General features: G+C 38.6%; 1 protein-coding gene across 5 annotated transcripts in view; it reads left to right on the forward strand.

Annotated features, from left to right (window-relative positions):
• Positions 1–16830, forward strand: part of ZNF292 (zinc finger protein 292) — a 59717-nt gene that overhangs the window by 30306 nt on the left and 12581 nt on the right. For 2 of the 5 annotated variants that reach the window (XM_086746001.1, XM_086746003.1), the window contains exons 2-5: positions 1199–1353; positions 1902–1980; positions 3351–3486; positions 14485–14687. In XM_086746001.1, the coding sequence (XP_086602127.1) occupies positions 1199–1353; positions 1902–1980; positions 3351–3486; positions 14485–14687 (573 nt within the window). Of the gene's footprint in view, positions 1–1198; positions 1354–1901; positions 1981–3350; positions 3487–8035; positions 9403–14484; positions 14688–16830 lie in introns of those variants that run through there. The other 3 variants (XM_086746005.1, XM_086746006.1, XM_086746004.1) reach the window with 2 other exon arrangements.

Raw genomic sequence — 16830 nt, forward strand, 5'->3', positions numbered from 1 at the left:
GCAGCAATACCCTCGGCTGTGCTAGCAAGTGTGTGGCCAGCAGGTTGAGGGAGGTTAATCCCTTCATTGAGAACATGTGGGACTGCATCTAGGTACTGGTAGGGAAAATCCCAATAAATGGTAATCAAACTCAGAAACAGGTTGACCACAGAGACTGTGGAGTCTGTCCTTCAGGATACTCACAGCTCCATTGGATATTACTCCAAGCAACTTATTCTAATGGCCCTGCTTTGAGCAGGATGCTGAGCAACCTAAATTGCTGTCTGTTACACTGAGCTTTCTGCCTGTTATGCCCCTAAGAAACAAACAGCAAAATTTATCATCTTAATATGACAGGCTGCAACCTGCTGTAGTGTAGGAATTAGTTTGCAATCCGTTTAGCTGCCCAAGGCTTGAGAGCAGAGATCCAAGGGGAACGTGGTTTGGATGCTGACAGGAGAACCTTACTTGCTACTCCACCTTTAATGTGTGTCCACGTCCAGGTTCCCTGTCCCTGACTGAAGTGAATGGAAGCCTTTTGTACTTTGGGTCGTGGTGGTTATTCCATCACTCCCATGAGTTTTATTTAAAAATAATTGTTTGTGGCTACTCATGTGGCAAAGTAGGAAAACCACTTTTTGACTAATGAGTTTTGGGTGTATATATGCTGTTTTTAAAATGCGTAGTTCGTATTCCTTTCAGGAAAAAGTGATAGCCTGAAGATATCTGTATCAGCAAGGGGGCAAGAGAGAAGAAATTAACACTGTTCCTGAAAGTAGACAAGTTAAAATAAAGGCTAGTACTTACAAATATATTTGCTTCAGATGATGAACTGCCAAGGTGAATGTCTAAAAAATTAGGTTTTGATCACTTAGTTATTAATTTCTGAAAAAAAGTTAAGTATCTGTGTTCTCAGATATGCTCTTCAGGCTTTTGTATTTGGAAAATACTAATGTAAACTGAATATTGTGGTGATAGGGAAGTGTCAGTCATACCATTATCATATGATAAAAGAATGATTTTTGTGTGGAGTTTTAAGTTCCAGTTGTTAATGAAACAATAAATTGTAAGGGAAAAAGGCATGTTTTGAAAATGTGTAATTCATATTAAAGAGATGGAGGTAATCATTAAGAAGGATAGTCTACTAGTGAGGAGCATAAAACTGAAAATTTACATTTGTTCCTGGATTTTGAGGTTGTTTGTTGCTCTTCCTAAACAGACTTTGCTGGAATATGCAGAAAAGTGGAAAACATCAGAAGATCCTCTGCCCCTGTTAGAGGTGTATACAGTGGCTATCCGAAGTTATGTTAAAGCACGACCTTATCTTACCTCTGAGTGTGAAAATGTAGCCTTTGTGCTTGAACGTTTAGCACTGTGAGTATATTTTCCATTTACTAAGAACAACTTGTATGATGTTAAATTTCTACTGCCTAAATGCTTTCACAGTCCAGTTCATAATCTATAGAAATTCTGAATATGTTGGGAGGCACCTTCCTTCCTCATGGTGAATGCTGTATGTGAGAGAGAGTATCTTTGGTTGTTGGAAATGGAGCAGTCTTGAGAAGTGCTCCTCTGATGTAGGACAAGCCAACATCCCTGGCTTGAAACACTTTGCTGCTGTTGATCTGCATGTAATCTGAAAGTGCATCAGTTTACACACAGTGTTACAGGGTCGAACTTCAATGACAAGTCAGTTTGGGTTGTTTTGGTTTTTTTTTTTAAGCAGTGGTTTTTAGAGTTTGCTTTCACAGTTTCTGCAAGATTGTCCATGACCACCTTTTCTTTATATGTTCAAACAAAAGAGACTTTATGGCTTTGACATTTCAAACAAATAACAGTTTGGATACTGGAAGTAAGAATTGATGAATGTACATTTTAAAAGCCAAAAATTACATCAAATAATATTCCTTTTTGCCTTCCAGAAGCTGTATTGAACTTCTACTGTGTCTGCCTCTTGATTTACCTGAAAATAAGTGGGAAGAATTTCAGGCTTTTGTACAGGTGAGTTTGATTCAGAAAGTGAAGACTTAATAGCTTTTAAGAATGGTTTGGAAACTTAGAGATATTAAGTACGTAGCATGTCTGTAGACTTCTTTCCTGGTGGCTGATAAAAATCAAGTCCTTCTGCTGGAAATTCTATGTACTCTGCAGTAATTGCTGTCAGCCATATCACTTGCCTGTCATAGTTCATGTAGCAGCTTTGGAGGAAAAAAAAGATATGTTTAGGTACTTGAAAGAAAGCTCGTGTTTTAAAATATATTTGTCTATTAACACTGTTAGAAATTAAATAACGTCATATAAGTCATTCTATACTATTTATGCTTGTATATTTAAGATTTATTATGAGTGAAAGATCTATTGATACTGCAGGATTGTTGGGTTTCTCACAGGGTGCTGGTAGGTTAAAGATTAGAGCTGTACTTTAAAGGTTGTTGAAACAAGTTCTGCTCCTCAGTATTTATCAGAGATAGGTAGTGAGAGGTCCTGCTTGCAGTTTAGAGGGGGGGGAAATAAAGTGAGAGTTAGGGAGAAGGAAGGAGTACAGTTATCTCAGGATTCTCAGCCTAAATAATGTAGGAAGACATAAAGCTGATTCGTAGGAGTGGATTTTGACTAGCAACCTGCCTGGTGTAAATCAGTTCTGAAGAGGTATGTTTTGTGCCAGGGGGTTCCACAGGCTTCAGAGCAGGTGGAAAAGTAAAAGAAAAGTGAGAAGATAGAGATGAGCTGTTCTGGTTTTTTAGGACCAGTATTAGTTACACATTGCTATTCAAGCTACAGATTTTTCAAGGTATATAATTTGCCCCCAAGCATCCCTCTGTTTCCAGAATCTATCCTAGTATCTAAATGCAGTAGAAACTATTTTAATTTATTTTAAGAATCCAGCCTGCCTTCGTCATGTTTGCTTAGAACCATGTGGTGAGATGTTACAGCTTAAATCTTTCACCTTTATAAAAATACTTCTTTTTCAGTGTCTCCAGTGCATAAAATTGAGCTGCTGAAGAGTCTGAAAGAAGTAAGAGTTTAGACAGCTTGTTCCAGACCAATACATAGACCAGAGAATTTGCTTATCTATTTTTAAAAGGGAAGCCTATTTCAAAATCTAATTTCAGAAATTTCAGAAGTAACCCTGTTAATAAATCTCAATGAAGGTTTGAGGCACACAGTGTTTTTGATTACTCTACCTAAATCTTAGGCGAGAGAGGCATAAGTAAAACCTATGTAGGGTGAATATTAAGATTGTTTTGTTATGCATTTAACTCTATCTGGTGTGTGGGGGGTCGACAGAAAAAGGAGTAAAAGGAGTATAAAAGACACGTATTTATAATTTTTTCTTAACAATACTTTATTTTGTAAAATATGTCGTTCAGGTGGCTCATAAAAACTTGATGGAAAATGGCAGCCGGGAACTGCATATTTTGACTACGCTCACACAAGAAAAGGGAGTGTGGAAGAACCCAGTATTGTGTAGTATTCTTTCCCAGGAACAGTTGGATCCAGATAAAGGTAGAATTTAAAATTATGATTGGGATAAAATATGCCTCATGTATTTCATGTATTGAAATATTATTATGATATCTGGAAGTATTTTGTTGAATATAGTTTATGTTATAGTTTAAGTTATATAAATAAATATACTTGTAAATCAGAATTATTAAGACACTGTGTTCCTAGGAATATACAAATAATTTAATGTTGGTATTTTGCATAAAATCTAATCATAGCTGGAGATCTCTCAGTATTTTCATTATAAGCCATGTGAAGGGATATTACATACAGGCTGTTTTACGATGTGGTAAGTTCAGTACTGGTAGACAAAAATTATTTGACATAAAAAATACTTCTTTTTTTTTTTAATGAGTTTGGCATTTACTCAGTTATGAAATGCAAAGAGGGCCGTTACCAAATATTCATTTAGACCCGAGTTCTGAGAATGGCTAACAGCAGTTGCATAGGGAACAGTATAGGATCAGCAAAGGCATACAATGACATTTTCCTGATGTATTATTTCCATTGTTAATGCTTTGTAATTCAGAAGTAGTATCCTTGTGTTAATAAGTCTTAGCTGATTTTTTTTTTTTCATTCTTTGCCTGCTTGATTTTGGAATCTGTATGAACCATCACAACTAAGTGTCAGGGGCAGTTACAGAATTCTCATGTCAAGTAAAGTAGTTCCTCTTACTATCTGCCTACTTTTAGCCTGATGCCTGCTTATTTGTGTGGTATTCTGTATTTATTAAATGTGAACTATTCTTGCATCCTTTAATGAATGCATCTTTTCAGTAAAACTGTCATATCACATCTTCTCTCTTTTGTAGTGTCTTCATACAGTACTGTCTTATAGCTTTACTATCTCATTCCTCTTATGGGGGACCAAAGGTTTATTCAACAGTCAACATATACATGTGCTGATTTTCCACTTAATTCTGTATTCTTTTCATACTTTTTCCTAATATTAGACTTGCTTCTTGGCTGAGCATTGAACCAATGTTTTCTTAAAACTGTCTGGTTCAGTCTCAATTTCTTTCTTGAGGAGTAGTACCTATTTCAGTGTTGGATTTTCCCCTAACACACAGCCTATTTTTCTGTATGTACAGTTAGGATTGCATTTTTTCCCCATGAAACTCACTTTAGGGTTTTTATCAACATTTTAATTTTGTCTCTTATGCCATGTTATAGAGTGCAATCCTCTTCAGTCTTTTACAGTTGGCTTTTAAAAGCACTGCTTTTAGCAGCACGTTTTGTCACCTTGTTCTCTACCCTCGTTTTCAAAATATTTATAAAAGTGCTAAACAGATCGTCAGTACAGATCCTCAGGGAACCAACTGAGAGTTTGATTTCTGTTTTCCTTTTTTTCTTTTAACTGATAATTTATCCGTGTAAGGACCTTCTTTTTAGTACCAAGACAAGTTGGTATCTTTAGGGGTTTTGAGGGACTTCTTTTAATGCCTTTAGAAAATTAATTGAATCTCCCTTATTCATATTACCATAACTCCGTCAGATAAGACTAGTAAATGTATAATGTGATAATTTTTTTTTTTTACAAAAGTCATGCTTACTTTTCCACAAGATTTGCATTTTGCCAGTTATAATAATTTATTGTGCTTCTAATACAGATGTTGGATTGGCATGCAGTTCTTCAAGTGCCTCAGAGTACTGTTTTACTAGCTTCATATCAACCACCTTCTAATCCTCTTAACAGTAAGGTACTTCTAAGAGAGAGATTTAATTAACATTTTATTTGCCTTATATTTGAGGTTTTTAAAGAACTCTCTCATGAATCCAGTTTTGATGACTTTTCATTTTATCAGTGTTTTCCTGCAAAGTTTTTAACAGCCACTTCAGAATTCCTTTTACTCCTGCATGTTGTTTATTCAAGGATGCTTCTGCCTTGGACTGGCTGACTGACTCCTGTTACAGTTATTACTTGTCTTGATGGTAGAAAATGCTACTTACCTAAGTAGCACAAGATTGCATGGCATGATAATAGATCATCAAAAGAAAGAGCTACCCCTTTTGCGAAGTAGGGAGGGCAAACATTGGTGCAGATGATATTCAGGAGTCACCCATCAGGCTTCTCAACTCTGAGTTCTGTTCACTGGAAAATGGGGAACGAAGCCATTAATATCAGGGTGCTTGGTGCTTAGGACTTTGTCTGACTGGAGATTGTCAGTCAGCCTTTCGTAATTTTGAATTTTATACCATGTTCTCATCCATTCAGCCAACATGAACCCAATGGTTAGGAGTGGGGTGCCATCCTGTGGGTATGTTTGGAGGTTTTTCCCCCATTGTATCAGTGGCAAGATTGCCATACTACATACCATATTTTTGTTCCTCAGTTGACAAACTGTTCACTGGCTGTTGTCGTCCTCTGTAATACAACGTTGTTTTGTGTCATCTTCTTGCTAATTTGAAGGATATTTTAATAATACCAAAACTCCATTGCCCAGAGAGCTGGCTTTCTTCTCTCTAATCCAGCACTCCCATTGGCTGCCAGTTACTCTCTTTCAGTGGACAACTGTCTCTCAACAGTCTTCAACCTTAACTCTAGTCTTCGAAATATTTGTAAACTTCACTTACAGGATTCTGGTTTTGTTCTTAATGTTACCTTTACCATTTGCTATTTCAGAAGTTCCCAAGTACTTACGCAGTCAGCTTGTTACACTGGGATGTTATCATTTGGCAGATTTGATCTTTGAGTAATGTTTAGTGTAAACATTTATATGTTGGAAATAAAACAACTAGTTGAGACTGGAGATGTTTTTCCTAGTATCATCCTCTTAAGCTTTTGTTGCCTGTATTTTCTTCAATTGTTTCTTCATGTTTGCTTTAGTTTGTTTCAGTCTCGGTAGACTCAAATGTGACCAATTCAAAATAATTATAATATATTTGGAATCTTTGACCTAACTGGATATGTGCTGAATTTTGGGTTGGTGATTATCTCTTCTTGAAGGCCTCTGTTGTTGAATCCTAAAGGTCAGTTTGCCTCTTTGTGTCTCCTGTAGGAAGCACAACTAGGTGTCTGTTTCATCTCAGAGACAGATCCTATTAAATTCCTCTATTTTTGAATTGTACAAACTTTGTACGTAGTGTGAGAGACAAGTTCATTTTCTCTGACCACACAGCACAGCTGCATTCTGACAACAGTCAAGCGAATGCAGGCTTGTCTAAACTGGACTATTCTCTTGCTCCTCTAGTTCTGGGAATGGATTGTCGCATAGGTTCTACTTAAATATGATCAGGAAGTACTCACTTCCTGACATGTTAGGGAGGCTGTTCTCTGAGTGCCATGTCATTAAGTAATTGCCTTACTTCTGACTGCCTTGGGCAGAGGCTCCGTTTTCTGATGAATGTATGTCTGTAAGGATTCAGGTACTAAGGAGCTCAGAAAAAGTAGAGGGTGGATACTGAGTTGTCTGAAGCAGTGACAAGAACAGCATGCCTGTCACTGATTTCTTGATGCTGATGGGTATTACTGCATTACTGCAAGATGCTCATACAGTACTATGACGTAAAATAGTAAAATCTGTCTTGAGCTGTACTACAGGAACTATATACATATGGTAGATACAGATTTGTGTGTGTGTGCACATGTGAAACGTTTTCACACTGAAAATGTTTTCTGGCCACTTGATTTCACACCTGCTTGGCTGACAAACATTGGCATTGCCCTGGATTTTTAGCCCATCTCTGACCACAACTGTTGGGAAACCTGGCTTAAGTTACCAGATTGTGTGTGACAGGTGTCACCAAATAAAAGAGAATCCCCTCTTGGGAACTGGTGTAATGCTGATACCTGACTTGAGTTGTTTCTGAAGAAAATCTATCACTCTCTCCTTATAAGTGGAACATCAGCATTGGCATTAGGGCTGTGCTTATTCCCACAGTGCTAGTCTGTTTTGCATGGAGGACGAGCCTGGATATGGGAATTTGGATTCCTGATGAGCTGACGAGTATATTTTGTTATTATTCTTGACTAGTAACTACGAACATAATTTATTTACAGAAACTGCATTGTCAGCAGGGTCTTTGGATGTCATTTGTGGGCCTCCTAAGTAGACATCTGGAGTTGATAGCAGTACTCATGTCTGCCACCTGAGAGATTTCCTGAGAGAAACTCCTTTTGGCTTTCCTGAATCTGTTTGGTATTGTGTCATCAATCACTCGCATTCATTTGAAGAATGCCCAGGCAATCTTACACTCCCTCAAAGCAGTTCAGTGGAAAAAAGAAAAATCCTTCCCCCAGTTCCACATATCTTATTGTTTCTTGCTCCAGTCCCTTGCCTCTGTCTTCACTCAACAGGACCCACAACAATTACTTGACTAGGCCTGCAACTTCTTGATTCAAAATCTGTTTCCTCAACAGTATTATCTCTTAGAAGTGTGCTCAGGAGCTGTAAACTACTTACTCGTTCACGTGAATTTTCTTCTTTTTCCACCTAAACCTGTCTCCTATGTCTTTAAAGAATGTCTCTCAAATTTTCAGTTTTGTCTATGTAGCATCATGGACATTTTAGACTTAAGAGATCACCCAAAGTTACATGATCCCGTCGGGTCATGAGGATAGCAAAGTAACAGTCTTCTCAAATAATATTTCAGAGATCCTTTATGAGCACGTTGCTAACATTCTTTGCTGTGGAGGACTGCTCAGCCAGTTTCCATCGACCTTAAACAGTGGGAACAACTAGTGTCAGTACCAAAGCAGAAAGAAATTTGGAAAGATATCCTAGACATGAAAATAAAATCTCTTATCCACATCATTAAATTCAAGATGGCAGTATTAGCTGTGATCTCTGAGTAGTCTGAAAGTAAATGGTTCACCTGCTTTAGACCTCAGCAACTGTTTTGATATTGCTGTCAGATATTGCATTGCATTTGCATATTGACTGAACCTGCTACTACTTCAGGTTTCGGCTGCACAGCTACTTTTTCCTTGAGATTGCATATGATGAACAAGAAGTGCTTGTATTTGAAGAGAGGAATTTTCTGAGTTTCTCTCCTTCATTGATTGATTAGGGAAGGAACCCATAGTAAGATAGTCTTAATTCTTCACATGATAGTGGACCTTTTGTCTTATTGGCCTTCTCCTGAACTACCAGATAGCTTAATTTGAGATCTTGAATTCAAGATCTGAATTCATGACAACTGGAATTTATGTTTCTTGAAGTTGTGTGGCTAATCTGGTCAGCTTTATTGCTTAGTGTACCTGAAAGTTGAAGTATGCTTAAGTGCTTTGAGTTGCATAGGGATAGCCTGTGCAATGGTAAAACATTCTACTATTGCGCTTTCGCCTTCAGTTTCTGTCAGTGTGGCTTGTGCTCTTCAGCATTAACCTGTTTTTCCATCCTCGAGGCTATCATTTTCTTGTAGTGATGGTGAAATCCTTCAAAGCTGTCATTAATATCTCCTCAGCGGGCACTGAGGGTGAGAGGAGGAACTGTCTAGAGGAAAAGGATCTGAGTTAACCCTACTGCTGCTTCTTTTATCTGATTCTGATGATCCTTAAATTTTAACCTCGATGTCAAGAATTAACTTTGTGAATTTTTCATAAGTTTAAATGTAGTAGGCAGACTTCTGAAGTATGTCCTACTGAAAAGAAATTCAAGGATACAAACATCACTATTCAGACATTATCAAGGTGGATAACAGGCAGGTTAGAATTTAAATAGCCAACATGGAACTGTGTTCAGTAAACAGAGCATCCGCCGCCAGAAGCCAGGAGTTGAATGATACCAGCAGCCTCACTTTAAAAAAAAGAAAAAATTGTTTGCATCCTGGATATATTCAAAGCAGCCACCTGGAACTTCTTTTACCCTTTCACCAGACTGTATGCCATCGTAGAAGCATCCAGGATTGGTGCTGCATTCAGCAGAATTGTGCTGAGATGTTGTTTGCATGAAGGATTCTGAGACCCAGCTCCAGGTAAATATGAAAGTACTGAGTACAGTTCAGAGTCACCCACAGTGTGAATGCACATGTGGACTAACACTTGAAGATGACTAAAGAGGTTACTGACAAGTAACTGAAGTTCTTTGAGATGGATAGTCCACATGTACATTCACCTCCTGTGTTCATCCTCCTTGGCCAGAGCAAGGTTGAGAAGAAAAAAAGGTCTATGGTAGATTAATCTATACATACTTGAGAATTGGCAGACGGTACAGTTAGTAGGATTATGAGTGCTTTCAGTAAGGCAAAAATTCTTTGCTTTGTGCTCTACAAGTCCTCAAGTGAGCCAAAACGTGACATACATGTGGACTGTCCACCATAGAGAACTTATTACTACAGAACTGTGCTCGCAGCTTATTCATGCTCTTGTGTGCTACTAATCTATGGATTATCTTTTATCTTTTTTAATTCATGTGTGGTATAAGCATTACCTGTAATAAAAGTTCATAGTAGTTCTTGTGGACTTGACATGGAATCACTTGGTAGCATGACCTGAGACTCCAGCTACGGGATTCGAGGGAATATTGGGGAAAATGTGTCTGAAAGGTTGGTTAGATTCCAGTATCTCCCCAGTTTATTTGCCAGAGTTAGTAGATCATAGTACTGTATATCAGATGTCATCCACTTGTCTTTTTTCTCTCATACTAGTTCTGTAATTTTATATGAGTTCTGCACATGCCTTCCACAAATATAAGTTTGTGAATTTTAGTGAGTGGTGGAGCATTGCACAAAACCATTATTTACTAATTCTTCCAAGAATGACGCTGTTGGTAAACTATGTGATTCTTATTAAATACTTCAGGTTTTGTGCTCATAGATGTTAACTAACTTGTGCTGAAAAAGCACTTGTGCCTCAAAGCATTTTTACAAAGTTATATTTGTTATGGTAAACAAACAATTTTAATAATGTTTTAAATAGACATCCCACTATAAAATGTTTATAAAATGTTAAAAAAAAAACCCCAAATGTTACCCTTGAAACCCCACCATAGGCTTGCACCTGCAACTTCGTCATTTTTTGTCTCAAAATGTCATACATAGTTCAGTTACAAAATTAAATTACATAATTAAAACTTGTGTTTTGAATGAGTTTTCAAATGTTTACTGTAATTATTCTAATCACTTGGATTAGAATAAAGATTTAAGAGCCAATATGTAGCTTTAACCTCGAGGTCTTCCTGTCTCTTGTTGAGAAGATAACAGAAAATGTTCTGATGCTTATACAAGGCAGGCTGTCTGAAACAGTAAACACTAAAGGAAGGGGATTACTAAGGACTAGCAGATAGAACACATTCTCTAAAATATTAAATACTGTAATTATAATAATAAATCACAGTGAAATGTCTTGGGTTATCAATATAGCTTAAAGTCTAAGGTCTTCCTGTATCCTGTTACAGAATTAAGGTAAAATGTTCCAGTGTTATTCCAGGCAGACTAACTGGGAGTACAAACTGTGGGTGAAAGGATTACTGGTACCTAGTAGGAGGAAGAGCAAGGCTAAAACTGTTGAATGTAATTAATCACTGGGTCATTTGTGGGTTGACAAGAGTATGACCGCTTTTTATAAGGCATTGGTAAGGACATTAAAGGAACATTAATTCTGCTGCTCAAAAGGCAGATGTCCTCTAATAAACACAAAAATGGTTACCGTCCTCCAATTGTCTGTAAGTGCACTCTAGTTTTCCATTGTTCCTACATGAATAAAAATCTAGTCGTATCTTCATCGACATGGAGAGAGGAGGAAAGAACTCATATTTAATTGAATATTCTTACAGATCAGTGAGCCATCACTGATCATCTGTGATACTGCACAAGGATCCTGAACAAATAACTAACAAGTTGGTTGAAATGATAATTCAACCATAAATCTGAAAATGCATGAAAGATAATGATGAGGTCTAACAGGTCTGGTTTCTGCAAAAGGCAGTATTTTTTGCCCTAAAATTCTGTGTGCTAAAATGATAGAGAAGAAAACAGTTGACCTAATTTCAATTGCAAGATGATCTTTTAGTAATATCCTGTATAAGTAGCTAGAAGAAGGAGAAATCATGAGATAAAATGAAAGACAGTAATGAATCAAAAACTAACAAGGATGTGACGAAGCAAAGAATAAAATTATATTATCTTTTTTCTTGCAGTAAACCTCATGTTCAGTATACTAACCCTCCAAATACTAGAGAGAGAATTAATTTTGCAGATGCTGAAATTAACTATTTCATCAAGACTGAACAGGACTTTGAAAGTCAAGAAAACATAAATTATGTGAATAGGCAACATGACTCAAGTGAAATTCAAGGCGAGTAAATTAAGAGGAATATAATGAACGTTTCTACCAAGATGTGTCAGAAAGTGAGCACTGCAAATGCCCAGAAAGTTTCAGGAAGGAGTGATGAAAATACTCAAAGGGTGGGGGGAAAAAAAAAAAAAAAGAAAAAGAAAAGATCAAGATTCTACCCTAACATTGAAAGAATATAATGAATCTGCCGTTTTTCGGGAAAGAACGGAAACAGAAAACAGTAGAAAATCCTGTTGTTTTTAAAAGCTGAGGGAATGTGTCATGTAATTAAAATGCAGGTAACTGAAAACCAAAAAGATTTTTCATAGCATGAAAAATAGCTTGTGGAAACAGTTGTCTTGGAGAGGGGCTGATGTCAAAAGGATTAAAGGAAATCTCTTGTCTCTGTGTCTATCTAGTTTTAATAACTAAGTATTTTGGAGGTAGTACTAAACCTCCTGCTTCGAAGCTGAGGTAATTTTGTTCTTGAAGATCTAGATGAGACCTGGGATGTATACATAAGAATAGGAACATTACCCTGTGCTCTCCTTTTTTTTTTGTAGGAGTCTTACACCTTCCACTGAAGCACATAGAGTTTGGTTGTTGGCTTAGATGGTAGAGTTTTAACTCTGTTAGCAGCATATTCATACATTCTTCCAGTACCTAAAGGGGGCCTACAGGAAAGATGGGGAGAAGCTCTTCAGCAGGGCCTGTTGCGATAGGACGAGAGGTGATGGTTTTAAAATAGAAGGAGGTAGATTCAGATTAGACATGAGGAAGAAATTTTTTACAGTGAGGGTGGTAGAACACTGGAACAGGTTGCCCAGAGAGGTGGTAGATGCCCCATCCCTGGAAACGTTCAAGGCCAGGTTGGATGGGGCTCTGAGCAGCCTGATCTGGTTGGAGATGTCCCTGCTTCTTGCAGGGGAGTTGGACTACATGACCTTTGAAGGTCCCTTCCAACCCAAACTATTCTATGATTCTATATCTACAGAATATAGTCCAATAAAATACAGCCATTCCTGTATCTTTACGTTTTAAACTATGCACAGCCAAGTGTATACAAGACAAGCCTCTTTTTTGTAGGAAACTTATTTGGCTGAAGACCTTTTAAAGGAGTTTGACTGCTTTGTATGGATGTATAATACAAAATATTCAACACCAATGCAAAGAACTTGGCGTAGTTCAGCCCCGATCTGGACCAGACTAGGCAGTCTCTCTCTCACTCTCCCCACCCTCTGAGAGAATAGGGGGAGATGATATAAGAAAAACGGCTTGAGGTTTGAGATAAGAACAGGGAGAAATCCTTAAAGTTACCGTTGTGGGAAAAAAAGACTCTGCTTGGGGAAAACTATTCATTTATTACTAAAAATAGCAGGATAACGAGATGGAAAACAAGAAAACGTTCCCGCACCCTTCCCTCTTCTCGGGCTTAACGTTATCTCTACTACCTTCTGCCCCCGAGTGGCACAGGGGAGAAGCGGGAATGGGGGTCGCGGTCAGTTCATCACACGTTGCTTTACGCCGCTGCATCATTGTTGGACAAATAACTCCTCGCATTCCTCCCCTGCTCCATCGTGGGGTCCCTCCCACGGGCCACAGTCCTTTCTGAAACTGCTCTGGCGTGGGTCATCTCTTCCACAGGGTGCAGTCCTTCCGGAACAGCTGCCCCAGTGGGCCCTCCATAGGCCACAGCCTCCTTCAGGCATCCACCTGCCCCGGCGTGGGGTCCTCCATGGGCTGCACGTGGATCTCTGCTACTCCGTGGACCTCCATGGGCTGCAGGGGGACAACCTGCTCCACCATGGTCGTCACCACAGGCTGCAGGGGAATCTTGGCCAGGAGCTGCATTACTCCTCCCCCTCCTTCTTCACTGACTGTGGCGTCTGCAGCCGTTCCTCTCACAAGAAAAATTCTTCACAACAGGCTGGCAGACGCCTCTCAGGATCTTTTTACATCTCATTCACATCTCATCTCCTCTTGCAGCCAGGCTGGGCCAAGTTGGGCCCATTCAGCTGCCTGGCGGGAGGCCAGAGGGTGAGGCCTGCAAGGCCCACAAGGCTCGCGTCTCCCCCTCTCTGCCCCCGCTCAGCTGCTTCACATCTTCTCTCCCTTTTTTTTTTTTTTTTTTTTTTTTTTCTGTTTTCCCCTTCTTAAATACGTTATCGCAGAGGTGTTATCATGGAACATTGTGCTACCAGTTGGCTCGGCCTTGGCCAGCAGTGGGTCCGCCCTAGTCCTGGCCAAGTCCCCTGAACAAAGGGGAGCGACTTCTAGCAGTTTCCTACAGAAGCTGCCACCTTAGGCCCCCCCTCACTAAACAAAACCAGAACAGAACTTCAGATGCTTTAACACTTGTCACATTTATCCTTCCATAGCAGGGTCTTTAAAAGGCAGCTATTAGGAAAGGTGTAGCACAAACACATAAAGAGGAACATGAGAGAAGTGGGTTTGTCTTACTCTAGAACTATAATTGAGTGGTATGTAAATATTTTAATATTTATATGCTTTCTAAATCTGTTTTGTGTACAGCTATTTTGCCAATAAATTAGAATGACTTAAAGCTTGTAAGTAGATAAAAGGTCTCCTGTAGCAGGGAATCCTTATAATAAACAAGTACAATTCTTGAAGGTGCTTTTTCTCATATGTGTTTTGTACCTTTTGTACTGTTTTTGATTTGTATAAATTTTAAGGGTTAACCATGAGTGAGTAAATGCCATCAATTAACTCTGTAACCTGTTGTGAAACGTGTATGTAATATTTTGGCTTGTTTTTCTTTGAAGTGAATGAATTTTTAGTGTTTGAAGGCCCCGTCCTGCTGGATATGCGTATTAAGCACCTAATGAAAACAAAGCAATTAACGCAAGCTACTGCCCTGGCAAAACTCTGCTCTGACCACCCAGAAATCAGTACAAAAGGCAATTTCAAGCAAACCTACCTAGTCTGTCTTTGTTCAGGATCACCAAATGAAAAGCTAATGGAAGAAGTAAGTAAAAAATGAAGAACTTCTTTTAGAGTTACTTCTTTAATGATAATAACTTCACTGATCGTAGGCTGTTTTTCTTGTAAAATATGATCTAAAATACTTGGTTTTTCTTTTCGTTTAAGTCACCTTTAAACTGACTAGCAATGACTTGATGAAACACTTGTTGAAGTGTAATATTACGTCACTAGTAGGCATTTTCTGGGTCTGCTACAACTTTATGGTTGGTTTTACTTGAAGTGTTTTAAAGCTCTGCCTCAAATTCTGTTAGTAAGGTGAAAGTAATGGTTTTCCCACTCTTACTATTTTAACTATAGCTTTTTGTGTAGAACCTAGTACATGGAGTGGGGCCCTTTAGATGCTACTTTCAGTTCAGAGAATAAACGTAACCTTTTTTTAAACCAAATGCACAGGTGAGGATGAAGGTGAAATCAGATATTTGATCTGGTTTGACATATAAAATCTTTCTTATTTAAATGCAGAAGTCAAAGAAGGGATAACAGCTTTGCTCTTCTGCATTCTTTCAGGTGATATGTTCATTTCTTACGCCAGCCCAAAATTTTATCTGAGCTTTTTTCCTTCTTAAAGGAAGACTAACGACAGTTGTCAGTTTTCTCAACTGTCTGCATCTCTCTGCTGTCTATGTCATCTTTTTATGTTCATAATAAGTATTAAGCATGCTGAAATTGATCTTAAAGGGATGAAAATTATGCAGTGATGAGAGTTGGAAAAGTTTCCTACTCTAGATATAGACTAGATTCTAAGATGACAGCTTCTCACTGGACATGTTTGTCTGATGCTCAGTAGGATTGGATCGGTCTTATCCTCCTAGCTCTGGCTGCTCTGTAGGCCCTGCCAGAAAAGGCTCAGGAGGAGCTGTGACAGGGCTGTACAATCTCGTGTTTGTTTGCTGAAAAGTCAATGAAACTTTGAATTTATGACCCTGCAAGCATGCTTCCTTCATTACTCAGCCCCGCCACGCTTCCAAAGAAGAATTGACTTAGTCAGTGAATGAAACATGAATCCCGTGGACAAAAGGAATGGGGTAGCCTTGTTTCTTAGGATGCCGTAACATACAGAAAAGTTGAAACCAGGTTATCACAGATAACCTAATTCCCAATATCCAAACCTTGAATTGCTTGGGTTGCTTAGCTTTGCAGCTTCAGCTGCAGCACTACTAACCATTCTGGAAAGTTTACGTGTTACCAAGAGGAGGCAGGTAAGCTATTAACATGTCAAGATGGACTTCTGAACTGAGAAAGATAGCCATTTCGTAGTGTGAGAACAGTAAGAACATCGCGGAGGGGGGAGGTAAACAGTAAAGAAGTATAGCTCACTCTTTAGTGGTATGGAAATTTTTATATCCATTCCGAATAGGATAGTCTTATAGTTGAATAGGTTTAATAGTTTGCTTCAGTAATGTGAAGAATTCACATCTGTGGTATGTGAAATGCTAAACTGACAGACTTGATGGCTAGACCTGTACAGACCTTTGCTGGAAGCTGGGTCCCATAGGAACTCAAGGAGGCTGGAAAAACATTTCAGAAAAAAAATTCCCTTTATTGTAAGTTCAGTTTCCCACATTATTCCCTAAACTTCTAACTGAAGGTCCCCATCTGAGGTGGGGCACTGAGCAAAGCAGAGTTTCAATCTAAGTTGGTATTACAGTTATGTTAATCCATCCTCTCTGAGGTCTTGAGAAATGCAGTTTTCTTTAGAAGATGGCTTTGAGGTTATTAAGCCTCAAATGATGTTCATTGAGGGATTATTAGTGTATTTACAAAATGTCATTTTAGAGGAAAAAATGAGTTGCTGTATTCTTCAAAATTGTAATTTGATTACTGGATACCGTGGTGCCCAACCAAGCTGTGCTGCCACCTTATCCAAAGTGCCAGACTAGCTGGGTGTTTGGGTGGGCGCTTCTGTTTCTTGCTTTGAGTGGTCTTGTGATTTCTGAAGAGAGACTTCCAACAGTGCTATTCAACTGCCAATATCAAAGAAATAATACCAGCATGTCCTGCCAGATGCACTAATTGATGTAATCAAACCAGTCTGCTGAGAGTCAAATTAGACAGCAGTGGTTAAAACAAGTGCACCAATTCAGTATTGATAAAACTGTCTAGTACTGCTGGGTGACTGTGGTTTT

Source organism: Chlamydotis macqueenii, chromosome 3 (assembly GCF_036417535.1).
Source record: "Chlamydotis macqueenii isolate bChlMac1 chromosome 3, bChlMac1.mat, whole genome shotgun sequence".
Lineage (NCBI taxonomy): Eukaryota > Metazoa > Chordata > Aves > Otidiformes > Otididae > Chlamydotis > Chlamydotis macqueenii.